Raw genomic sequence first — 27,500 nt, forward strand, 5'->3', positions numbered from 1 at the left:
AGGGTTCTGCCCAGCGTCGTCCGGGTTAGTGGAGGGTTTGGCCCAGCGTCGTCCGGGTTAGGGGAGGGTTTGGCCCAGCGTCGTCCGGGTTAGGGGAGGGTTCTGCCCAGCATCGTCCGGGTTAGGGGAGGGTTTGGCCCAGCGTCGTCCAGGTTAGGGGAGGGTTTGGCCCAGCGTCGTCCGGGTTAGGGGAGGGTTTGGCCCAGCGTCGTCCGGGTTAGTGGAGGGTTCTGCCCAGCGTCGTCCGGGTTAGGGGAGGGTTTGGCCCAGCGTTGTCCGGGTTAGGGGAGGGTTTGGCCCAGCGTCGTCCGGGTTAGGGGAGAGTTTGGCCCAGCGTCGTCCAGCGTTGTCCGGGTTAGGGGAGGGTTCTGCCCAGCGTCGTCCGGGTTAGTGGAGGGTTTGGCCCAGCGTCGTCCGGGTTAGGGGAGGGTTTGGCCCAGCGTCGTCCGGGTTAGGGGAGGGTTCTGCCCAGCGTCGTCCGGGTTAGGGGAGAGTTTGGCCCAGCGTCGTCCAGCGTTGTCCGGGTTAGGGGAGGGTTCTGCCCAGCGTCGTCCGGGTTAGTGGAGGGTTTGGCCCAGCGTCGTCCGGGTTAGGGGAGGGTTTGGCCCAGCGTCGTCCGGGTTAGGGGAGGGTTTGGCCCAGCGTCGTCCGGGTTAGGGGAGGGTTTGGCCCAGCGTCGTCCGGGTTAGGGGAGGGTTCTGCCCAGCGTCGTCCGGGTTAGTGGAGGGTTTGGCCCAGCGTCGTCCGGGTTAGGGGAGGGTTCTGCCCAGCGTCGTCCGGGTTAGGGGAGGGTTCTGCCCAGCGTCGTCCGGGTTAGTGGAGGGTTTGGCCCAGCGTCGTCCGGGTTAGGGGAGAGTTTGGCCCAGCGTCGTCCGGGTTAGGAGAGTGTTTGGCCGGCCGGGATTTCCTTGTCCCATCGCTCTCTATCGACTCCTTGTGGCGGGCCGGGGCGCCTGCATGCCCGACTCCCGGTCGCCAGTTGGACGATGTTTCCTACGACACATTTGGTGCGGCTCGCTTCCTGGTTACACGAGCAATGTATCAAGAAGCGGTATGGCTCGGCAGGGTCGTGACCTTCACCTCTCCCGAGTCCGTAGGGAAGTTACAGAGATGGGACCAGACTGTAACTTGAAAATAAAAGAGAGCCGCACTGTCTTCATCAGGGTATGATGAAGTATGATGATGAGGTATGGTCGTACCCTGATGAAGACAGCTTGGCTGTCGAAACGTTGGTAATTAAAAAAATGTTGGGCATCTGAGCTCCTAGAGTGTTCCGGCTCTCTTTTATTTTCAAGTTTTCTACTCCGCTAGCCAGCACCTCGTCTAAATAGGTGTTCTACTCCGCTAGCCAGCACCTCGTCTAAATAGGTGTTCTACTCCGCTAGCCAGCACCTCGTCTAAATAGGTGTTCTACTCCGCTAGCCAGCACCTCGTCTAAATAGGTGTTCTACTCCGCTAGCCAGCACCTCGTCTTAATAGGTGTTCTACTCCGCTAGCCAGCACCTCGTCTAAATAGGTGTGCGTTTCTTTTTCTACAAGACTGTAACTACCATATGGGAAGAAAATGGGATAAAAGTACTAAAAAAAGTATAATTTGGGACCTGATGCCTCTGTGCTTGGCACTCAGCATTAAGGAGAAAGATTGGGGGTAAGGTCCTGCTACAGACTTGTGTCCTTTCCAGTGGGTGTACTGTACATCAAGCTGTCTCTCTACAGAAACAGGAGATAGACTAGTGTCCTGTCCAGGGGGTGTACTGGTACATCAAGCTGTCTCACTACATAAACAGGAGATAGACTAGTGTCCTGTCCAGGGGGTGTCCTGTACATCAAGCTGTCTCTCTACAGAAACAGGAGATAGACTAGAGTCCTGTCCAGGGGGTGTCCTGTACATCAAGCTGTCTCTCTACAGAAACAGGAGATAGACTAGTGTCCTGTCCAGTGGGTGTCCTGTACATCAAGCTGTCTCACTACAGAAACAGGAGATAGACTAGTGTCCTGTCCAGGGGGTGTCCTGTACATCAAGCTGTCTCACTACAGAAACAGGAGATAGACTAGTGTCCTGTCCAGGGGGTGTAATGTACATCAAGCTGTCTCACTACAGAAACAGGAGATAGACTAGTGTCCTGTCCAGGGGTTGTACTGTACATCAAGCTGTCTCACTACAGAAACAGGAGATAGACTAGTGTCCTGTCCAGGGGGTGTACTGTACATCAAGCTGTCTCACTACAGAAACAGGAGATCCTGCCGTTCCCTCTGCTTCTACCATGTTTGTGGGCTAGACCTCTTATAGTGGTGTTCAGTTCTCTGCTGGTTTAGATTTCATCATTCTGATAAGGGTGAGAGCCTCGATCAATGGACGTACCAGCAGTGGTCTCCTTCCCTTCCTCCCTCTCCCCTGCCTGGTCACATTGTCCTCACGCCCTGTTAGACCACTGAGACCAGTCCTATATCTGATCATTCTGTTAGCGTTCTGTTCTGTTGTTGTTCTACTGTTGGCAGTTTGGTTGTTTTCCTGCCAAGCTGTTCAGTCTGTATGAGAACACTACCTCTCAGACAGACAGAGAGAAAAGAGAGAGAGAGAGAGAGAGAGAGAGCATGAGAGCATGAGAGAGAGAGAGAGAGAGAGAGAGAAAGAGTGAGAAAGAGTGAGAGAGAGCGAGAGAGTGAGAGAGAGAGAGAGAGAGAGAGAGAGAGAGAGAGAGAGAGAGAGAGAGAGAGAGAGAGAGAGAGAGAGAGAGAGAGAGAGTATGCGTGTGTCAGTCCAGTCAGTTTTTGTATTCTGACATTGCCTCGGCGATTAGTGAATTTCCTCTTTCACCTTCCCTGTCTGTAGGAGATTGCTCTGGGCGTTCCGGGCAAGTGTGTGTGTGTGTGTGTGTGTGTGTGTGTGTGTATTAGAGATTGCTTCCTCTGGCCTCCCTGTGGTAAATGCTTCAGATAATACAATTTGTTTCCTTCCACCGTGTCAGTATATCACTATGTCTAGTGGTGTTGCTGACACACAAACAACCCACACACACACACACTCTCTCGCTCTCTCTCTCTATGTCTAGTGGTGTTGCTGACACACAAACAACCCACACACACACATACTCTCTCTCTTTCTCTCTCTTTCTCTTTCTCTCTCTCTCTCTCTCTCTCTCTTTCTCTCTCTCTCTACCTGTAGGTTTGTCAGTGAGATTAAATGACTAGGAAGGTGTGGCTTGAGTCCAGACAGTTTTTTTGTATACAGTGCTTTGTTGCTGAGAGTGTAGCTGGTCTGATTGCTCTCTGACTGAGGGAGTGAGAGAGAGAGAGAGAGAGAGAGAGAGACAGAGAGACAGCCTATTTGACCTCCTTTAGATCCTAAGCCACAGTAATGTGTACTGAGCTGGCTCACAGGTTTTATAGGGAGACTGTATGTCAGTCATTAAAACTATATATGAATCTACTGACTATAAGCAGTTCTACTTTTATTAGGCTCATTAATCTTTATGGGAATATGATGCAGTGAATATGCTGTGCTGCTATGTTTAATATTTTTCACTAGAGGGCGATGTTGTATAGCTACAGAGAGAGAGAGAGAGAGAGAGAGAGAGAGAGAGAGAGAGAGAGAGAGAGAGAGAGAGAGAGAGAGAGAGAGAGAGAGAGAGAGAGAGAGAGAGAGAGAGAGAGAGAGAGAGAGAGAGAGAGAGAGAGAGAGAGAGAGAGAGTGTTGCACATTATCAAGGATGTGTGTGTGCTGTCTCTATGTGTGAGCACCTGGGATCTGAACCCAGTAGTTCATTATGCCTGGTGTGGGATCTGAACCCAGTAGTTCATTATGCCTAGTCTGGGATCTGAACCCAGTAGTTCATTATACCTGGTCTGGGATCTGAACCCAGTAGTTCATTATGCCTGGTCTGGGATCTGAACCCAGTAGTTCATTATGCCTAGTCTGGGATCTGAACCCAGTAATTCATTATGCCTGGTCTGTGATCTGAACCCAGTAATTCATTATGCCTGGTCTGGGATCTGAACCCAGTCGTTAATTATGCCTGGTCTGAGATCTGAACCCAGTAGTTAATTATGCCTAGTCTGAGATCTGAACCCAGTAATTCATTATGCCTGGTCTGTGATCTGAACCCAGTAATTCATTATGCCTGGTCTGGGATCTGAACCCAGTCGTTAATTATGCCTGGTCTGAGATCTGAACCCAGTAGTTCATCTGAACCCAGTAGTTCATTATGCCTGGTCTGGGATCTGAACCCAGTAGTTTATACTACCTGGTCTGGGATCTGAACCCAGTAGTTCATTATAGCTGGCCTGGGATTTGAACCCAGTAGTTCATTATGCCTGGTCTGGGATCTGAACCCAGTAGTTCATTATGCCTGGTCTGGGATCTGAACCCAGTAGTTCATCTGAACCCAGTAGTTCATTATACCTGGTCTTGGATCTGAACCCAGTAGTTCATTATACCTGGTTTGGGATTTGAACTGACAACCTTCTAGTCCGCCTCTCTAACCTGTTGCTACCTGTTGCTATGTACTGAGTGGGGATTAGTTTAGTTTATTCCACTAAACATGGCAGCTAAAAGCTGAATTGCGTATACATCAGGAAATTCAAGAAAACCAAAATAAATCAATAAATGGGATACAGTATCAAGAAAGATCAGACGTCACAGATGGGATCAAGGTTGGTGCACGGCTTCCATTTTGGATGGTCAGCTGATGAAAATCAATGGTCCTGAGGAGGAGGGAGGATCTCAGTCACATTCAAGGAGACAGAGACAGACAGGTCCCAGGAGACAGAGACAGACAGGTCAGGGAGACAGAGACAGACAGGTCCCAGGAGACAGAGACAGACAGGTCAGGGAGACAGAGACAGACAGGTCCCAGGAGACAGAGACAGACAGGTCAGGGAGACAGAGACAGACAGGTCAGGGAAACAGAGACAGACAGGTCAGGGAGACAGAGACAGACAGGTCAGGGAGACAGAGACAGACAGGTCCCAGGAGACAGAGACAGACATGTCAGGGAGACAGAGACAGACAGGTCACAGGAGACAGAGACAGACAGGTCAGGGAGACAGAGACAGACAGGTCCCAGGAGACAGAGACAGACAGGTCAGGGAGACAGAGACAGACAGGTCAGGGAAACAGAGACAGACAGGTCAGGGAGACAGAGACAGACAGGTCAGGGAGACAGAGACAGACAGGTCCCAGGAGACAGAGACAGACAGGTCAGGAAGACAGATAGATCCATAGCAGCTGTTATTATGTTCAGCCTGGGGTTTGTAGTGTGTGGGTTTTTACTCTTGTTTGTGAATACTGGTTGTTCTGCCAAAACAACACCAGGATGTACGTACTGCTGTGCACTGGGATTTATCTTTCTTTATATGTGCACAGGCTTGTTCCATTTCATCAAGATAATCTCTGAATCCATTCAGATGTGAAGGTCTGAACAATGTTGGTTTCAAAATAAAGCTCGGTTAACTCAGGTGTGCCTCAATCTGGCCCAGAGGCAGGTATTCTGTTTAGGTGCAGTTACATAAAGCTGCCACAAGTGGCGCCAGTGTGCCCTCCTCCACTTGTTCTGAACCCCTTAACACACCAGAGAGAAAGAAGGGCAGGTGTGGTAGCAGTGTTTGTAGCACAGCCAGCTAGCCTTCTAGATGTCTACACAGCCAGCAGTACATGTAAGTACAACTTCACTCAGACATCACCTTCTACTGTAATGACAGGTACAACTTCACTCAGACATCACCTTCTACTGTAATGACAGGTACAACTTCACTCAGACATCACCTCCTACTGTAATGACAGGTACAACAGGTACAACTTCACTCAGATATCACCTCCTACTGTAATGACAGGTACAACAGGTACAACTTCACTCAGATATCACCTTCTATTGTAATGACAGGTACAACTTCACTCAGACATCACCTCCTACTGTAATGACAGGTACAACTTCACTCAGACATCACCTTCTACTGTAATGACAGGTACAACTTCACTCAGACATCACCTCCTACTGTAATGACAGGTACAACTTCACTCAGACATCACCTCCTACTGTAATGACAGGTACAACTTCACTCAGACATCACCTCCTACTGTAATGACAGGTACAACAGGTACAGCTTCACTCAGACATCACCTCCTACTGTAATGACAGGTACAACTTCACTCAGACATCACCTTCTACTGTAATGACAGGTACAACAGGTACAACTTCACTCAGACATCACCTCCTACTGTAATGACAGGTACAACAGGTACAGCTTCACTCAGACATCACCTTCTGTTGTAATGACAGGTACAACTTCACTCAGACATCACCTCCTACTGTAATGACAGGTACAACTTCACTCAGACATCACCTTCTACTGTAATGACAGGTACAACAGGTACAACTTCCCTCAGACATCACCTTCTACTGTAATGACAGGTACAACAGGTACAACTTCACTCAGATATCACCTTCTACTGTAATGACAGGTACAGCTTCACTCAGACATCACCTCCTACTGTAATGACAGGTACAACAGGTACAACTTCACTCAGACATCACCTCCTACTGTAATGACAGGTACAACTTCACTCAGACATCACCTTCTACTGTAATGACAGGTACAACAGGTACAACTTCCCTCAGACATCACCTTCTATTGTAATGACAGGTACAACTTCACTCAGACATCACCTCCTACTGTAATGACAGGTACAACAGGTACAACTTCACTCAGACATCACCTCCTACTGTAATGACAGGTACAACTTCACTCAGACATCACCTTCTACTGTAATGACAGGTACAACTTCACTCAGACATCACCTCCTACTGTAATGACAGGTACAACTTCACTCAGATATCACCTTCTACTGTAATGACAGGTACAACAGGTACAACTTCACTCAGACATCACCTTCTACTGTAATGACAGGTACAACTTCACTCAGACATCACCTTCTATTGTAATGACAGGTACAACTTCACTCAGACATCACCTTCTATTGTAATGACAGGTACAACAGGTACAACTTCACTCAGACATCACCTCCTACTGTAATGACAGGTACAACTTCACTCATACATCCCCTCCTACTGTAATGACAGGTACAACTTCACTCAGACATCACCTTCTACTATAATGACAGGTACAACTTCACTCAGACATCACCTTCTACTGTAATGACAGGTACAACAGGTACAACTTCACTCAGACATCACCTCCTACTGTAATGACAGGTACAACAGGTACAACTTCACTCAGACATCACCTTCTACTGTAATGACAGGTACAACAGGTACAACTTCACTCAGACATCACCTTCTACTGTAATGACAGGTACAACTTCACTCAGACATCACCTCCTACTGTAATGACAGGTACAACAGGTACAACTTCACTCAGACATCACCTCCTACTGTAATGACAGGTACAACTTCACTCAGACATCACCTCCTACTGTAATGACAGGTATAACTTCACTCAGACATCACCTTCTACTGTAATGACAGGTACAACTTCACTCAGACATCACCTTCTATTGTAATGACAGGTACAACTTCACTTAGACATCACCTCCTACTGTAATGACAGGTACAACTTCACTCAGACATCACCTCCTACTGTAATGACAGGTACAACTTCACTCAGACATCACCTTCTACTGTAATGACAGGTACAACTTCACTCAGACATCACCTTCTACTGTAATGAAAGGTACAACAGGTACAACTTCACTCAGACATCACCTCCTACTGTAATGACAGGTACAACAGGTACAACTTCACTCAGACATCACCTTCTATTGTAATGACAGGTACAACTTCACTCAGACATCACCTTCTACTGTAATGACAGGTACAACTTCACTCAGACATCACCTCCTACTGTAATAACAGGTACAACTTCACTCAGACATCACCTTCTATTGTAATGACAGGTACAACAGGTACAGCTTCACTCAGACATCACCTTCTGTTGTAATGACAGGTACAACTTCACTCAGACATCACCTTCTACTGTAATGACAGGTACAACAGGTACAACTTCACTCAGACATCACCTTCTACTGTAATGACAGGTACAACTTCACTCAGACATCACCTTCTACTGTAATGACAGGTACAACTTCACTCAGATATCACCTTCTACTGTAATGACAGGTACAACTTCACTCAGACATCACTTCCTACTGTAATGACAGGTACAACAGGTACAACTTCACTCAGACATCACCTTCTACTGTAATGACAGGTACAACTTCACTCAGACATCACCTTCTACTGTAATGACAGGTACAACTTCACTCAGACATCACCTTCTACTGTAATGACAGGTACAACTTCACTCAGACATCACCTTCTACTGTAATGACAGGTACAACAGGTACAACTTCACTCAGACATCACCTTCTACTGTAATGACAGGTACAACTTCACTCAGACATCACCTCCTACTGTAATGACAGGTACAACAGGTACAACTTCACTCAGACATCTCCTTCTACTGTAATGACAGGTACAACTTCACTCAGACATCACCTCCTACTGTAATGACAGGTACAACAGGTACAACTTCACTCAGACATCTCCTTCTACTGTAATGACAGGTACAACTTCACTCAGACATCACCTCCTACTGTAATGACAGGTACAACAGGTACAACTTCACTCAGACATCACCTTCTACTGTAATGACAGGTACAACAGGTACAACTTCACTCAGACATCACCTCCTACTGTAATGACAGGTACAACAGGTACAACTTCACTCAGACATATCCTTCTACTGTAATGACAGGTACAACTTCACTCAGACATCACCTCCTACTGTAATGACAGGTACAACAGGTACAACTTCACTCAGACATCACCTTCTACTGTAATGACAGGTACAACAGGTACAACTTCACTCAGACATCACCTCCTACTGTAATGACAGGTACAACAGGTACAACTTCACTCAGACATCTCCTTCTACTGTAATGACAGGTACAACTTCACTCAGACATCACCTCCTACTGTAATGACAGGTACAACAGGTACAACTTCACTCAGACATCTCCTTCTACTGTAATGACAGGTACAACTTCACTCAGACATCACCTCCTACTGTAATGACAGGTACAACAGGTACAACTTCACTCAGACATCACCTTCTACTGTAATGACAGGTACAACAGGTACAACTTCACTCAGACATCACCTTCTATTGTAATGACAGGTACAACTTCACTCAGACATCACCTTCTACTGTAATGACAGGTACAACTTCACTCAGACATCACCTCCTACTGTAATGACAGGTACAACTTCACTCAGACATCACCTCCTACTGTAATGACAGGTACAACAGGTACAACTTCACTCAGACATCACCTCCTACTGTAATGACAGGTACAACAGGTACAGCTTCACTCAGACATCACCTCCTACTGTAATGACAGGTACAACAGGTACAGCTTCACTCAGACATCACCTTCTGTTGTAATGACAGGTACAACAGGTACAACTTCACTCAGACATCACCTTCTACTGTAATGACAGGTACAACAGGTACAACTTCACTCAGATATCACCTCCTACTGTAATGACAGGTACAACTTCACTCAGACATCACCTTCTATTGTAATGACAGGTACAACTTCACTCAGACATCACCTTCTATTGTAATGACAGGTACAACAGGTACAACTTCACTCAGACATCACCTTCTATTGTAATGACAGGTACAACAGGTACAACTTCACTCAGACATCACCTTCTATTGTAATGACAGGTACAACTTCACTCAGACATCACCTCCTATTGTAATGACAGGTACAACAGGTACAACTTCACTCAGACATCACCTTCTATTGTAATGACAGGTACAACAGGTACAACTTCACTCAGACATCACCTTCTACTGTAATGACAGGTACAACTTCACTCAGACATCACCTCCTACTGTAATGACAGGTACAACTTCACTCAGACATCACCTTCTACTGTAATGACAGGTACAACAGGTACAACTTCACTCAGACATCACCTCCTACTGTAATGACAGGTACAACAGGTACAACTTCACTCAGACATCACCTCCTACTGTAATGACAGGTACAACAGGTACAACTTCACTCAGACATCACCTCCTACTGTAATGACAGGTACAACTTCACTCAGACATCACCTTCTATTGTAATGACAGGTACAACTTCACTCAGACATCACCTTCTATTGTAATGACAGGTACAACTTCACTCAGACATCACCTCCTACTGTAATGACAGGTACAACTTCACTCAGACATCACCTCCTACTGTAATGACAGGTACAACAGGTACAACTTCACTCAGACATCACCTTCTACTGTAATGACAGGTACAACTTCACTCAGACATCACCTTCTATTGTAATGACAGGTACAACAGGTACAACTTCACTCAGACATCACCTTCTGTTGTAATGACAGGTACAACTTCACTCAGACATCACCTCCTACTGTAATGACAGGTACAACAGGTACAACTTCACTCAGACATCACCTTCTACTGTAATGACAGGTACAACTTCACTCAGACATCACCTCCTACTGTAATGACAGGTACAACAGGTACAACTTCACTCAGACATCACCTTCTACTGTAATGACAGGTACAGCTTCACTCAGACATCACCTCCTACTGTAATGACAGAATGACTTTACCACCGCCTGAATGCATCTCAGGGTTGTGTTCATTAGGAATCAAATGGAAGAAAACAGACTGAAACAGGGAGGGATCTTCCTGAATTCATCTAATATGAAAAACTCCATTTCATTTTCAATTGCAAAACTTTTTACAATAATGAATACAACCCAGGTGTAGCCTATGTGTCTCCCACAGTGCATGTAGACTCGGCCCAGGTGTGTACCCGTAGACTCGGCCCAGGTGTGTACCCGTAGACTCGGTCCAGGTGTGTACCTGTAGACTCGGCCCAGGTGTGTACCCGTAGACTCGGTCCAGGTGTGTACCCGTAGACTCTGCCCAGGTGTGTACCTGTAAACTCGGCCCAGGTGTGTACCCGTAGACTCGGCCCAGGTGTGTACCCGTAGACTCGGCCCAGGTGTGTACCTGTAAACTCGGCCCAGGTGTGTACCCGTAGACTCGGTCCAGGTGTGTACCCGTAGACTCTGCCCAGGTGTGTACCCGTAGACTCGGTCCAGGTGTGTACCCGTAGACTCGGCCCAGGTGTGTACCCGTAGACTCGGTCCAGGTGTGTACCCGTAGACTCGGTCCAGGTGTGTACCCGTAGACTCGGTCCAGGTGTGTACCCGTAGACTCGGTCCAGGTGTGTACCCGTAGACTCGGTCCAGGTGTGTACCCGTAGACTCGGCCCAGGTGTGTACCCGTAGACTCGGCCCAGGTGTGTACCCGTAGACTCGGCCCAGGTGTGTACCCGTAGACTCGGCCCAGGTGTGTACCCGTAGACTTGGCCCAGGTGTGTACCTGTACAGGTGTAAGCCCATGTGTCTCTCCCTCACAGTGTCTCTCCTCCCCAACAGCTAACCCTGACTCCAGCAGCTTGGGTCCTGCATGTTTGCCATTGGCATGAGGAGTAATTATTATGCATGGCAAGACTGGGTGTTCTCTCTTTCTTTCTCTAATTCCCTTCTCTCTCTCCTTTCTCTCTCTGTGTGTGTCTCTCTCTCTCTCAATTCAATTCAATTGAACATATGTTTACATTGCCAAAGCAAGTGAAATAGACAATAAACAAAAGCGAATTAAACTATAAAAAAATGAATAGTAAACATTACACTTCCAAAATAATTCCTACATTTCATATGTAAATATTTAAATGTTTTAGTTAAAGTACTAAAGGGAAAATAAATAAACATAAATATAGGTTGTATTTACAATGTTACCACCCTGCATCCAACTGCTGGCTTGCTTCTGAAACTAAGCAGGGTTGGTCCTGGTCAGTCCCTGGATGGGAGACCAGATGCTGCTGGAAGTGGTGTTGGAGGGCCAGTAGGAGGCACTCTTTCCTCAGGTCTAAAATAATATCCCAATGCCAGACTCAATCTAGTTGATGTCACCGCTAGAGGCCGGCCCAGCTGAACAGTTACCTAGCAACAGCCAGGAGGGAGGTGGTGTACAGTGGGAGGTGTGGCTTTAACCTGGTAACTGTTGCCTAAGCGTCAGTGTGTGTTCAAATTCAAACCGGCACGCTGCAGTGTCAGTGTGTGTGAGCAAGGGTGTGTTAGCTGTTCTGTTGACGGTACAGTGTGTTAGCTGTTCTGTTGACGGTATAGTGTGTTAGCTGTTCTGTTGACGGTACAGCGCTGGTATAGTGTGTTAGCTGTTCTGTTGACGGTACAGCGCTGGTATAGTGTGTTAGCTGTTCTGTTGACGGTACAGCGCTGGTATAGTGTGTTAGCTGTTCTGTTGACGGTACAGCGCTGGTATAGTGTGTTAGCTGTTCTGTTGACGGTATAGTGTGTTAGCTGTTCTGTTGACGGTACAGTGTGTTAGCTGTTCTGTTGACGGTACAGTGTGTTAGCTGTTCTGTTGACGGTATAGTGTGTTAGCTGTTCTGTTGACGGTATAGTGTGTTAGCTGTTCTGTTGACGGTATAGTGTGTTAGCTGTTCTGTTGACGGTATAGTGAGTTAGCTGTTCTGTTGACGGTTCAGTGCTGGAGCGCTGGTGTAGTGTGTTCGTCGCTGGTCTTCTTCTATCAAAATTTCTGTGGATTGTAATTGGAGGAATACTGTTTGGGCTGGACCTATTGGACTGTGTGTGTGTGTGTGTTCGGACCTGGCATACACACGTGTGTGTGTGTGTATGAACGATCTATATTGTGACTGAACAACACGTGTGTATGAACGATCTATAGTGTGACTGAACAACACACGTGCAGACGGTAATTGTTAGGAGGGTGTGGATTACCCGTGTCTGGGCAGTGTGTGTGGATGTGTGTGGATGTCTGTGGCAGTGGAATCAGGAATGGACAGCACACTTCAGAGGAGAGGAGAGAGCCCCCCTGTAATGGACTTCACGGTAAGAGAGTGTGTCTGCATGGAGAGAGTGTGTCTGCATGGAGAGAGTGTGTCTGCATGGAGAGAGTGTGTCTGCATGGAGAGAGTGTGTCTGCATGGAGAGAGTGTGTCTGCATGGAGAGAGTGTGTCTGCATGGAGAGAGTGTGTCTGCATGGAGAGAAAGAGTGAATGCTGCAGTAGACTAACTGTGTCCTTTGTTCCAACTCTGTGTCCTCTGTCTCTCCGTCTCTCTCTGTCTCTGTCTCTGTTTTTCTCTCTCTATTTCTGCCGTTCTTTCTCTCTGTCTGTTTCTCTCTCTCTGTTTCTGTCGTTCTCTCTCTCATATAGATGCAGATATAGGTGTAGATATAGATGTAGATGCAGATGTAAATGCAGATAGATATAGATGCAGATATAGATATAGATATAGATGTAGATGCAGATATAGATGCAGATATAGATGCAGATATAGATGTAGATGCAGATATAGATATAGATGCAGATATAGATGTAGACGTAGATGCAGATATAGACGTAGATGCAGATATAGACGTAGATATAGATATAGATGCAGATATAGACGTAGATATAGATATAGATGCAGATATAGACGTAGATGCAGATATAGACGTAGATGCAGATATAGATGTAGATGTAGATGCAGATATAGTGGCAGATATAGATATAGATGTAGATGCAGATATAGATGCAGATATAGATGCAGATATAGACGTAGATGCAGATATAGACGTAGATGCAGATATAGATGCAGATATAGATGTAGATGTAGATGCAGATATAGTGGCAGATATAGATGTAGATGCAGATATAGTGGCAGATATAGATATAGATGCAGATATAGTGGCAGATATAGATGTAGATGCAGATATAGATGCAGATATAGTGGCAGATATAGATATAGATGCAGATATAGATGCAGATATAGATGCAGATATAGATGTAGATATAGATGTAGATATAGATATAGATGTAGATATAGATATAGATGCAGATATAGATATAGATATAGATGTAGATGTAGATGTAGATGCAGATATAGATATAGATATAGATGCAGATATAGATGCAGATATAGATATAGATGCAGATATAGATGCAGATATAGATGTAGATGCAGATATAGATATAGATGCAGATATAGATATAGATGCAGATATAGATGTAGATGCAGATATAGATGCAGATATAGATATAGATGCAGATATAGATGTAGATGCAGATATAGATATAGATGCAGATATAGATATAGATATAGATGCATATATAGATGCAGATATAGTGGCAGATGCAGATATAGATGCAGATATAGATGCAGATGCAGATATAGATGCAGATGCAGATATAGATATAGATGCAGATATAGATGCAGATATAGATGCAGATATAGATGCAGATGCAGATATAGATATAGATGCAGATATAGATGCAGATATAGATGTAGATGCAGATATAGATGCAGATATAGATGCAGATATAGATGCAGATATAGATATAGATGCAGATGCAGATATAGATGCAGATATAGATGCAGATATAGATGCAGATATAGATGCAGATATAGATGCAGATGCAGATATAGATATATATGCAGATATAGATGCAGATATAGATGCAGATGTAGATGCAGATGCAGATATAGATATAGATGCAGATATAGATGTAGATGCAGATGTAGATGCAGATATAGATGTAGATGCAGATATAGATGCAGATATAGATGCAGATGCAGATATAGATGTAGATGTAGATGCAGATATAGATGCAGATATAGATGTAGATGCAGATGTAGATGCAGATGTAGTGGCAGATATAGATGCAGATGTAGATGTAGATGTAGATGCAGATATAGATATAGATGCAGATATAGATATAGATGCAGATATAGATATAGATGCAGATATAGATGCAGATGCAGATGTAGATGTAGATGCAGATGCAGATATAGATGCAGATGCAGATGCAGATATAGATGCAGATATAGATGTAGATGCAGATGTAGATGCAGATATAGATGTAGATGCAGATATAGATGTAGATGCAGATGTAGATGCAGATATAGATGTAGATGCAGATATAGATGCAGATATAGATGCAGATATAGATGTAGATGCAGATATAGATGCAGATATAGATGCAGATGCAGATGTAGATGTAGATGCAGATATAGATGCAGATATAGATGTAGATGCAGATGTAGATGTAGATATAGATGCAGATATAGATGCAGATATAGATGCAGATGTAGATGCAGATATAGATGCAGATGCAGATGTAGATGTAGATGCAGATATAGATGCAGATATAGATGCAGATGTAGATGTAGATGCAGATATAGATATAGATGCAGATATAGATATAGATGCAGATATAGATGCAGATGCAGATGTAGATGTAGATGCAGATGTAGATATAGATTCAGATATAGATGCAGATATATATACAGTGGGGCAAAAAAGTATTTAGTCAGCCACCAATTGTGCAAGTTCTCCCACTTAAAAAGATGAGAGAGGCCTGTAATTTTCATCATAGGTACACTTCAACTATGACAGACAAAATGAGGGGAAAAAAATCCAGAAAATCACACTGTAGGGTTTTTAATACATTTATTTGCAAATGATGGTGGAAAATAAGTATTTGGTCAATAACAAAAGTTTATCTCAATACTTTGTTATATACCCTTTGTTGGCAATGACAGAGGTCAACCATTTTCTGTAAGTCTTCACAAGGTTTTTACACACTGTTGCTGGTATTTTGGCCCATTCCTCCATGCAGATCTCCTCTAGAGCTGTGATGTTTTGGGGCTGTTGCTGGGCAACACGGACTTTCAACTCCCTCCAAAGATTTTCTATGTGGTTGAGATCTGGAGACTGGCTAAGCCACTCCAGGACCTTGAAATGCTTCTTCCCCAGGAATACCTGACATGATGACTCCTTGCTGTCCCCAGTCCACCTGACCGTGCTGCTGCTCCAGTTTCAACTGTTCTGCCTTATTATTATTCGACCATGCTGGTAATTTATGAACATTTGAACATCTTGGCCATGTTCTGTTATAATCTCCACCCGGCACAGCCAGAAGAGGACTGGCCACCCCACATAGCCTGGTTCCTCTCTAGGTTTCTTCCTAGGTTTTGGCCTTTCTAGGGAGTTTTTCCTAGCCACTGTTCTTCTACACCTGCATTGCTTGATGTTTGGGGTTTTAGGCTGGGTTTCTGTACAGCACTTTGAGATATCAGCTGATGTACGAAGGGCTATATAAATACATTTGATTTGATTTGATTCTTACGAAGCCACTCCTTCGTTGCCCGGGCGGTGTGTTTGGGATCATTGTCATGCTGAAAGATCCAGCCACGTTTCATCTTCAATGCCCTTGCTGATGGAAGGAGGTTTTCACTCAAAATCTCTCAAAATCTCACGATACATGGCCCCATTCAATCTTTCCTTTACACGGATCAATCTTTCCTTTACACGGATCAGTCGTCCTGGTCCCTTTGCAGAAAAACAGCCCCAAAGCATGATGTTTCTACCCCCATGCTTCACAGTAGGTATTGTGTTCTTTGGATGCAACTCAGCATACTTTGTCCTCCAAACACGACGAGTTGAGTTTTTACCAAAAAGTTATATTTTGGTTTCATCTGACCATATGACATTCTCCCAATCTTCTTCTGGATCATCCAAATGCTCTCTAGCAAACTTCAGACGGGCCTGGACATGTACTGGCTTAAGCAGGGGGACACGTCTGGCACTGCAGGATTTGAGTCCCTGGCGGCGTAGTGTGTTACTGATGGTAGGCTTTGTTACTTTGGTCCCAGCTCTCTGCAGGTCATTCACTAGGTCCCCCCGTGTGGTTCTGGGATTTTTGCTCACCGTTCTTGTGATCATTTTGACCCCACGGGGTGAGATCTTGCGTGGAGCCCCAGATCGAGGGAGATTATCAGTGGTCTTCTATGTCTTCCATTTCCTAATAATTGCTCCCACAGTTGATTTCTTCAAACCAAGCTGCTTACCTATTGCAGATTCAGTCTTCCCAGTCTAGTGCAGGTCTACAATTTTGTTTCTGGTGTCCTTCGACAGCTCTTTGGTCTTGGCCATAGTGGAGTTTGGAGTGTGACTATTTGAGGTTGTGGACAGGTGTCCTTTATACTGATAACAAGTTCAAACAGGTGCCATTAATACAGGTAACGAGTGGAGGACAGAGGAGCCTCTTAAAGAAGAAGTTACAGGTCAGTGAGAGCCAAAAATCTTGCTTGTTTGTAGGTGACCAAATACTTATTTTCCACCATAATTTGCAAATAAATTCATTAAAAACCCTACAGTGTGATTTTCTGGATTTTTTTTCTAATTTTGTCTGTCATAGTTGAAGTGTACCTATGATGAAAATTACAGGCCTCTCTCATCTTTTTTAAGTGGGAGAACTTGCACAATTGGTGGCTGACTAAATACTTTTTTGCCCCACTGTATATTGTGGAAGGCGACCCGGAATGTTTGACCCAAGTTAAACAATTTAAAGGCAACGCTACCAAATACTAATGGAGTGTATGTAAACTTCCGACTCCAACTGTAAGTATGGTGATTAGCATGGTGAGGTTCCAGACACCACCCAGCCCTGGTGTCCAGCTTTACTGCAGTCTACTAGAAGGTGATGTACTGTGCTAAGCTTTCCTACAGATTGTGTGTGTGTGTGTGTGTGTGTGTGTGTGTGTGTGTGTGTGTGTGTGTGTGTGTGTGTGTGTGTGTGTGTGTGTGTGTGTGTGTGTGTGTGTGTCCGTTCATTCAGTGTTCCCCACCTGGACTAAAATAACTGGATTAGCCGATCCTCTCGTTAGCCTGTTATCTGTTCAGCCACTAAGAACTAAAGGGTGCACTCTGTTCACATGCTAAGTAGACAGTGTGTGTGCACGCGCGCGCTTGAAGGTATTAACTGCTATTTAAGCAGTAATGTCGCAGGCAGCTGTACTCCAGTAACTAGCCGTTGGAGGTCAAAGTGGCAACACACACGCGTGTCGGCAGAGAAGATTCACTGTGTCTGTGGGAATGCGTTTTTTGGGGGGGCTGTCTGGTGTGTGTGAATGGGTTTTTTGGGGGGGCTGTCTGGTGTGTGTGTGTGTGGGAATGGGGTTTTGGGGGCTGTCTGGTGTGTGTGAATGGGGTTTTGGGGGCTGTCTGGTGTGTGTGTGTGTGGGAATGGAGTTTTGGGGGCTGTCTGGTGTGTGTGAATGGGGTTTTGGGGGCTGTCTGGTGTGTGTGAAGGGGGTTTTGGGGGCTGTCTGGTGTGTGTGTGTGGGAATGGGGTTTTGGGGGCTGTCTGGTGTGTGTGAATGGGGTTTTGGGGCTGTCTGGTGTGTGTGTGTGGGAATGGGATTTTTGGGGGCTGTGTGTGTGTAAATGGGGTTTTGGGGGTCTGTCTGGTGTGTGTGAATGGGTTTTTTGGGGGCTGTCTGGTATGTGTGTGGGAATGGGCTTTTGGGGGCTGTGTGTGTGTGGGAATGGGTTTTTGGGGGCTGTGTGTGTGTGGGAATGGGTTTTTGGGGGCTGTCTGGTGTGTGTGTGTGAATGGGGTTTTGGGGGGCTGTCTGTTGTGTGTGTGTGTGTGTGTGTGTGTGTGTGTGTGTGTGAGTGGGGTTTTTGGGGGCTGTTTGGTGTGAATGGGGTTTTGGGGGCTGTCTGTTGTGTGTGTGAATGGGGTTTTTGGGGGCTGTTTGGTGTGAATGGGGTTTTGGGGGCTGTCGTGAGTGTGTGTGTGTGAATGGGGTTTTGGGGGCTGTTTGGTGTGAATGGGGAGGGTGTGGTTTGTTGTAAAGGGATCTGCTGTTGGCAGTCAGAACCAGCCGCTTGGATACAGCTGAAAACGATAGAGAGAGATGGGGTGTCAAAGAGGAGAGGACGGGCGTGTGTGGCGGGGGGGGACAAGGAGGAGAGATTGAGAGAGAGGAGTGGGTGGGGGTGAAGGAGTGAGTGAGGGAGGGGAGTGAGGGAGAGAAAGATAGTGGGGGGGGGGGGGGGGGGAGTGAGAGAGAGAAAGAGAGGGGGGGGTGAATGGGTTCCAAAGTTTGACAGCCACCTGCTGTGAACACCTGGAGTGAACTGAGCCAGTCTAGACTGGCACTAGTGTGAATGGAAAGGGGGTGTGTGTGTGTGAGAGAGAGAATGGGGAGGGTGTGGTTTGGCATAAACCATATAACAGAGAGCTTTCTCTTTAACAGAGGTTAAAGCCTCTCTGGAGCCTTCCTCTATAACCAGGTTAAAGCCTTCTGTTCCCCTCTATAACCAGGTTAGAGCCTTCTGTTCCCCTCTATAACCAGGTTAGAGCCTTCTGTTCCCCTCTATAACCAGGTTAGAGCCTTCTGTTCCCCTCTATAACCAGGTTAAAGCCTTCTGTTCCCCTCTATAACCAGGTTAGAGCCTTCTGTTACCCTCTATAACCAGGTTAGAGCCTTCTGTTACCCTCTATAACCAGGTTAGAGCCTTCTGTTACCCTCTATAACCAGGTTAGAGCCTTCCTCTATAACCAGGTTAGAGCCTTCTGTTACCCTCTATAACCAGGTTAGAGCCTTCTGTTCCCCTCTATAAACAGGTTAGAGCCTTCTGTTCCCCTCTATAACCAGGTTAGAGCCTTCTGTTACCCTCTATAACCAGGTTAGAGCCTTCTGTTACCCTCTATAACCAGGTTAGAGCCTTCCTCTATAACCAGGTTAGAGCCTTATGTCCCCCTCTATAACCAGGTTAGAGCCTTCTGTCCCCCTCTATAACCAGGTTAGAGCCTTCTGTTCCCCTCTATAACCAGGTTAGAGCCTTCTGTTCCCCTCTATAACCAGGTTAGAGCCTTCCTCTATAACCAGGTTAGAGCCTTCTGTTACCCTCTATAACCAGGTTAGAGCCTTCTGTTCCCCTCTATAACCAGGTTAGAGCCTTCCTCTATAACCAGGTTAGAGCCTTCTGTTACCCTCTATAACCAGGTTAGAGCCTTCTGTTCCCCTCTATAACCAGGTTAGAGCCTTCCTCTATAACCAGGTTAGAGCCTTCTGTTACCCTCTATAACCAGGTTAGAGCCTTCTGTTACCCTCTATAACCAGGTTAGAGCCTTCCTCTATAACCAGGTTAGAGCCTTATGTCCCCCTCTATAACCAGGTTAGAGCCTTCTGTCCCCCTCTATAACCAGGTTAGAGCCTTCTGTTCCCCTCTATAACCAGGTTAGAGCCTTCTGTTACCCTCTATAACCAGGTTAGAGCCTTCTGTTTCCCTCTATAACCAGGTTAGAGCCTTCTGTTTCCCTCCTCTATAACCAGGTTAGAGCCTTCTGTTTCCCTCCTCTATAACCAGGTTAGAGCCTTCTGTTACCCTCTATAACCAGGTTAGAGCCTTCTGTTACCCTCTATAACCAGGGTAGAGCCTTCTGTTCCCCTCTATAACCAGGTTAGAGCCTTCTGTTCCCCTCTATAACCAGGTTAGAGCCTTCTGTTCCCCTCTATAACCAGGTTAGAGCCTTCTGTTCCCCTCTATAACCAGGTTAGAGCCTCTCTGGAGCCTTCTGTTCTCCTCTATAACCAGGTTAGAGCCTTCTGTTTCCCTCTATAACCAGGTTAGAGCCTTCTGTTTCCCTCCTCTATAACCAGGTTAGAGCCTTCTGTTTCCCTCCTCTATAACCAGGTTAGAGCCTTCTGTTTCCCTCCTCTATAACCAGGTTAGAGCCTTCTGTTACCCTCTATAACCAGGTTAGAGCCTTCTGTTACCCTCTATAACCAGGGTAGAGCCTTCTGTTCCCCTCTATAACCAGGTTAGAGCCTTCTGTTCTCCTCTATAACCAGGTTAGAGCCTTCTGTTCCCCTCTATAACCAGGTTAGAGCCTTCTGTTCCCCTCTATAACCAGGGTAGAGCCTTCTGTTACCCTCTATAACCTCTCAGGAGGACTGCCCTCTCTACCATTCATTACAATGACATTGATGTTCATGTTGATTCAATGTTGTGTGTGTGTGTGTGTGTGTGTGTGTGTCCCAGTGGTAGAGCAGTCTGGTGATGCCAGACAGACGTGTATGTATTATTTACACACAATCACAGACACTCCTGAACAGGAGCAAACAGATCTAGGCCAGTGGTCCAGTCACTACCCAATGTTCTCTACTGCTGAACTCTGAAACGCCCTTCATGTCTCCTCATTATGCATTTATGTCATGTAGTTTATGGAGGACCACACCTGCCACAATTATAAATAATAATAACTTAATGCACACATGGATACAGGGCCTTCAGAAGGCATTCATACCCTTTGACTTATTCCACATTTTGTTGTTACGGCATGATTTCAAAATGTATTAAATTGTTGTTGTTTTTTTCACCCATCTGCACACAATACCCGATAATGACATCACAATACCCCATAATGACATCACAATACCCCATAATGACATCACAATACCCCATAATGACATCACAATACCCCATAATGACATCACAATACCCCATAATGACATCACAATACCCCATAATGACATCACAATACCCCATAATGACATCACAACACCCCATAATGACAAAGTGAACATGTTTTTAGACATTTTTAGCAAATTTATTGAAAAATAAATACATAAATATCTAATTTACGTAAGTATTCACACCCCTGAGTCAGGACTTTGTAGAAGCACCTTTGGCAGCGATTACAGCTGTGAGTCTTTCTGGGTGAGTCTCTAACAGCTTTCCACACATGGATTGCGCAACATTTGCCCATTGTTCTTTTCAAAATTCTTCAAGCTCTTTTCAAATTGGTTGTTGATCATTGCTAGATAACCATTTTAATGTCTTGCCATAGATTTTCAAGAAGATTTAAGTCAAAACTCCAGTGTATATTTGGCCTTGTGTTTTAGGTTATTGTCCTGCTGAAAGGTGAATTTATCTCCCAGTGTCTGGTGGAAAGCAGACAGAACCAGGTTTTTCTCTAGGACTTTGCCTGTGCTTACCTCCATTCTGTTCATTTTAATCCTGAAAAACTCCTCAGTCCTTAATGATTACAGAGAGAGAGGTCAGATAGTCAACACAGACATTACCAGCCCCTAGAGAATCTGTTTCAGGTCAGATAGTCAACACAGACATTACCAGCCCCTAGAGAGACTGTTACAGGTCAGATAATCAACACAGACATTACCAGCCCCTAGAGAGACTGTTACAGGTCAGATAATCAACACAGACATTACCAGCCCCTAGAGAGACTGTTTCAGGTCAGATAATCAACACAGACATTACCAGCCCCTAGAGAGACTGTTTAAGGTCAGATAGTCATCAACACAGACATTACCAGCCCCTAGAGAGACTTACAGGTCAGATAATCAACACAGACATTACCAGCCCCTAGAGAGACTGTTACAGGTCAGATAATCAACACAGACATTACCAGCCCCTAGAGAGACTGTTACAGGTCAGATAATCAACACAGTAACTACTCTACACATAAATCCCTTTTTAAAGGTCGTGATGAGGGCGTGATGTTGTTAGTCTGTCAGACAGACGTGGAGAAGACTAACGAGCGATCATTAAATCACAGGTTTACTAAAACTGCTGTAGATATCCTTCAGAGAGAGGGAGAGGAAAGGGAGAGGAGAGGAAAGGAAGAGGGGGAGGGAAGGAGGGATGGGAGGGAAGGAGGGATGGGAGGGAGGGAGGAAGGGGAGGGGGGATGGGAGAAGGGGAGGGAAGGAGGGATGGGAGAAGGGGATGGGAGAAGGGGAGGGAAGGAGGGATGGGAGGGAGGGGAGGGATGGGAGGGAGGGAGGGGAGGGAGGGGAGGGAAGGAGGGATGGGAGGGAGGGAGAGAGTGGAAAGAATGGAGGAAGGGAGGGGTTTCTGAGACGCTCTTCTCTGCCCTACCAGTGGTCCACCACTGCCTGGGTTGTATTGAATTGAATGTGCTGGTTCACTGAGGGTGCTCTTAGCTGTGGGTACTAGACTGAGGGTGCTCTTAGCTGTGGGTACTAGACTGAGGGTGCTCTTAGCTGTGGGTACTAGACTGAGGGTGCTCTTAGCTGTGGGTACTAGACTGAGGGTGCTCTTAGCTGTGGGTACTAGACTGAGGGTGCTCTTAGCTGTGGGTACTAGACTGAGGGTGCTCTTAGCTGTGGGTACTAGACTGAGGGTGCTCTTAGCTGTGGGTACTAGACTGAGGGTGCTCTTAGCTGTGGGTACTAGACTGAGGGTGCTCTTAGCTGTGGGTACTAGACTGAGGGTGCTCTTAGCTGTGGGTACTAGACTGAGGGTGCTCTTAGCTGTGGGTACTAGACTGAGGGTGCTCTTAGCTGTGGGTACTAGACTGAGGGTGCTCTTAGCTGTGGGTACTAGACTGAGGGTGCTCTTAGCTGTGGGTACTAGACTGAGGGTGCTCTTAGCTGTGGGTACTAGACTGAGGGTGCTCTTAGCTGTGGGTACTAGACTGAGGGTGCTCTTAGCTGTGGGTACTAGACTGAGGGTGCTCTTAGCTGTGGGTACTAGACTGAGGGTGCTCTTAGCTGTGGGTACTAGACTGAGGGTGCTCTTAGCTGTGGGTACTAGACTGAGGGTGCTCTTAGCTGTGGGTACTAGACTGAGGGTGCTCTTAGCTGTGGGTACTAGACTGAGGGTGCTCTTAGCTGTGGGTACTAGACTGAGGGTGCTCTTAGCTGTGGGTACTAGACTGAGGGTGCTCTTAGCTGTGGGTACTAGACTGAGGGTGCTCTTAGCTGTGGGTACTAGACTGAGGGTGCTCTTAGCTGTGGGTACTAGACTGAGGGTGCTCTTAGCTGTGGGTACTAGACTGAGGGTGCTCTTAGCTGTGGGTACTAGACTGAGGGTGCTCTTAGCTGTGGGTACTAGACTGAGGGTGCTCTTAGCTGTGGGTACTAGACTGAGGGTGCTCTTAGCTGTGGGTACTAGACTGAGGGTGCTCTTAGCTGTGGGTACTAGACTGAGGGTGCTCTTAGCTGTGGGTACTAGACTGAGGGTGCTCTTAGCTGTGGGTACTAGACTGAGGGTGCTCTTAGCTGTGGGTACTAGACTGAGGGTGCTCTTAGCTGTGGGTACTAGACTGAGGGTGCTCTTAGCTGTGGGTACTAGACTGAGGGTGCTCTTAGCTGTGGGTACTAGACTGAGGGTGCTCTTAGCTGTGGGTACTAGACTGAGGGTGCTCTTAGCTGTGGGTACTAGACTGAGGGTGCTCTTAGCTGTGGGTACTAGACTGAGGGTGCTCTTAGCTGTGGGTACTAGACTGAGGGTGCTCTTAGCTGTGGGTACTAGACTGAGGGTGCTCTTAGCTGTGGGTACTAGACTGAGGGTGCTCTTAGCTGTGGGTACTAGACTGAGGGTGCTCTTAGCTGTGGGTACTAGACTGAGGGTGCTCTTAGCTGTGGGTACTAGACTGAGGGTGCTCTTAGCTGTGGGTACTAGACTGAGGGTGCTCTTAGCTGTGGGTACTAGACTGAGGGTGCTGTTAGCTGTGGGTACTAGACTGAGGGTGCTCTTAGCTGTGGGTACTAGATGATGGGTGTTAAATGTTTTATTGTTCAGGGTCTGGAAGCTGGCCGTGTGCTCCGCCAAGACAACAACGTAGAGGAAACACTGTTTTCTGTCTCCAGCATGTTGAGTTGAATAACGGTGATGGTTGACTAATGTCCCCTCTCTCTCCCCCTCTCTACCTCTCCCCCTCTCTACCCTCCCTCTCTCTCTACCTCTCCCCCTCTCTACCCTCCCTCTCTCTCCCCCTCTCTACCTCTCCCCCTCTCTACCTCTCCCCCTCTCTACCCCTCCCTCTCTCTACCCCTCCCTCTCTCTACCCCTCCCTCTCTCTACCCCTCCCTCTCTCTACCCCTCCCTCTCTCTACCCCTCCCTCTCTCTACCCCTCTCTACCTCTCCCCCTCTCTACCTCTCTCTCCCCCTCTCTACCCCTCCCTCCCTCTCTCTCCCCCTTTCTACCCCTCCCTCTCTCTCCCCCTCCCCCTCCCTCTCTCTCCCCCTCCCTCTCCCCCCCCTCTCTCCCCCTACCCCTCTCTCTCTCCCCCTTACCCCTCTCTCTCTCCCCCTACCCCTCCCTCTCTCCCCCCCTACCCCTCCCTCTCTCCCCCCTACCCCTCCCTCTCTCTCCCCCTCCCCCCTCCCTCCCCCTATGATCCCTCTCCCCCTCTCTCTCCCCCCTACCCCTCCCTCTCTCTCCCCCCCTACCCCTCCCTCTCTCTCCCCCCCCTACCCCTCCCTCTCTCTCCCCCCCTACCCCTCCCTCTCTCTCCCCCTCCCCCCTCCCTCCCCCTATTATCCCTCTCCCCCTCTCCCCCCCCTCCCCCTATGCTCCCTCTCCCCCTATGCTCCCTCTCTCCCCTCTCTCTCGCTCCAGAACGGCGAGGCCCGACTGGGCCCTCCCATCATCATGTGTACCCGTCCATACCCAGACTGCAGGGTGGAGCAGGGGGAGTGTTGTGACATGGACAGCACCAATGAGAGCGGCGTGGGCTCTGACACCTCTGACGGGGGGCGGAGCAACGAGAAGGAGGAGGGGCTAGGTGGACTGTTCAACAAGTAAGTGTGACGTTATGATGTCACAGATTATACCGGTTATTGATTTTCAATCAGATTTTTGCCACCATCTATCTGACCATGGCTGTAGTACCATCTATCTGACCATGGCTGTAGTAGTATCTATCTGACCATGGCTGTAATACCATCTATCTGACCATGGCTGTAATACCATCTATCTGACCATGGCTGTAGTACCATCTATCTGACCATGGCTGTAGTACCATCTATCTGACCATGGCTGTAGTACCATCTATCTGACCATGGCTGTAGTACCATCTATCTGACCATGGCTGTAGTAGTATCTATCTGACCATGGCTGTAGTCCCATCTATCTGACCATGGCTGTAGTAGTATCTATCTGCCACCATCTATCTGACCATGGCTGTAGTAGTATCTATCTGACCATGGCTGTAGTAGTATCTATCTGACCATGGCTGTAGTAGTATCTATCTGACCATGGCTGTAGTAGCATCTATCTGACCATGGCTGTAGTAGTATCTATCTGACCATGGCTGTAGTAGTATCTATCTGACCATGGCTGTAGTAGTATCTATCTGACCATGGCTGTAGTACCATCTATCTGACCATGGCTGTAGTACCATCTATCTGACCATGGCTGTAGTCCCATCTATCTGACCATGGCTGTAGTAGTATCTATCTGACCATGGCTGTAGTCCCATCTATCTGACCATGGCTGTAGTACCATCTATCTGACCATGGCTGTAATACCATCTATCTGACCATGGCTGTAATACCATCTATCTGACCATGGCTGTAGTCCCATCTATCTGACCATGGCTGTAGTCCCATCTATCTGACCATGGCTGTAGTCCCATCTATCTGACCATGGCTGTAGTCCCATCTATCTGACCATGGCTGTAGTCCCATCTATCTGACCATGGCTGTAGTCCCATCTATCTGACCATGGCTGTAGTCCCATCTATCTGACCATGGCTGTAGTGGCATCCATGGCTGTAGTAGCATCTATCTGACCATGGCTGTAGTACCATCTATCTGACCATGGCTGTAGTACCATCTATCTGACCATGGCTGTAGTCCCATCTATCTGACCATGGCTGTAGTGGCATCCATGGCTGTAGTACCATCTATCTGACCATGGCTGTAGTACCATCTATCTGACCATGGCTGTAGTACCATCTATCTGACCAGGGCTGTAGTAGCCCCAACCTGCCATAAGCACTTCTTGTAGACTTGTGGGACTGCTATTGGCTAGGTGTAATGGGCCCTCTGATAGGCTAGGTGGAATGGGCCATCTGATAGGCTAGGTGGAATGGGCCCTATGATAGGCTAGGTGGAATTGGCTCCATATTGCTATACTCCAGACAGTGTTTTCAGACGTTCTGAGTTTCTAGGGAAGGGGTATTCAAATCTTATCCAACAAGTTCCAGAGTCCTGCTGGTTTTCTGTTCTACCTGATAGTTAACATCACCCACCTGGTGTCCCAGGTCTAAATCAGTCCCTAATTAGAGGGGAATCACCCTCCTGGTGTCCCAGGTCTAAATCAGACCCTAATTAGAGGGGAATCACCCTCCTGGTGTCCCAGGTCTAAATCAGTCCCTGATTAGAGGAGAATCACCCTCCTGGTGTCCCAGGTCTAAATCAGTCCCTGATTAGAGGGGAATCACCCTCCTGGTGTCCCAGGTCTAAATCAGTCCCTGATTAGAGGGGAATCACCCTCCTGGTGTCCCAGGTCTAAATCAGTCCCTGATTAGAGGGGAATCACCCTCCTGGTGTCCCAGGTCTAAGTCAGTCCCTGATTAGAGGAGAATCACCCACCTGGTGTCCCAGGTCTAAATCAGTCCCTGATTAGAGGGGAATCACCCTCCTGGTGTCCCAGGTCTAAATCAGTCCCTGATTAGAGGGGAATCACCCTCCTGGTGTCCCAGGTCTAAATCAGTCCCTGATTAGAGGGGAATCACCCTCCTGGTGTCCCAGGTCTAAATCAGTCCCTGATTAGAGGG

At 46.9% G+C, this 27,500-nt stretch overlaps 1 protein-coding gene across 1 annotated transcript in view; it reads left to right on the forward strand.

Annotated features, from left to right (window-relative positions):
- LOC139365240 (rab11 family-interacting protein 4A-like) overlaps positions 1-27,500 on the forward strand; it is an 89,121-nt gene that overhangs the window by 40,418 nt on the left and 21,203 nt on the right. Inside the window, 1 exon segment of the mRNA XM_071102742.1 lies at positions 25,337-25,518. Coding sequence (XP_070958843.1) covers positions 25,337-25,518 — 182 coding nt within the window.

Source organism: Oncorhynchus clarkii, chromosome 13 (assembly GCF_045791955.1).
Source record: "Oncorhynchus clarkii lewisi isolate Uvic-CL-2024 chromosome 13, UVic_Ocla_1.0, whole genome shotgun sequence".
NCBI classification, from domain to species: domain Eukaryota; kingdom Metazoa; phylum Chordata; class Actinopteri; order Salmoniformes; family Salmonidae; genus Oncorhynchus; species Oncorhynchus clarkii.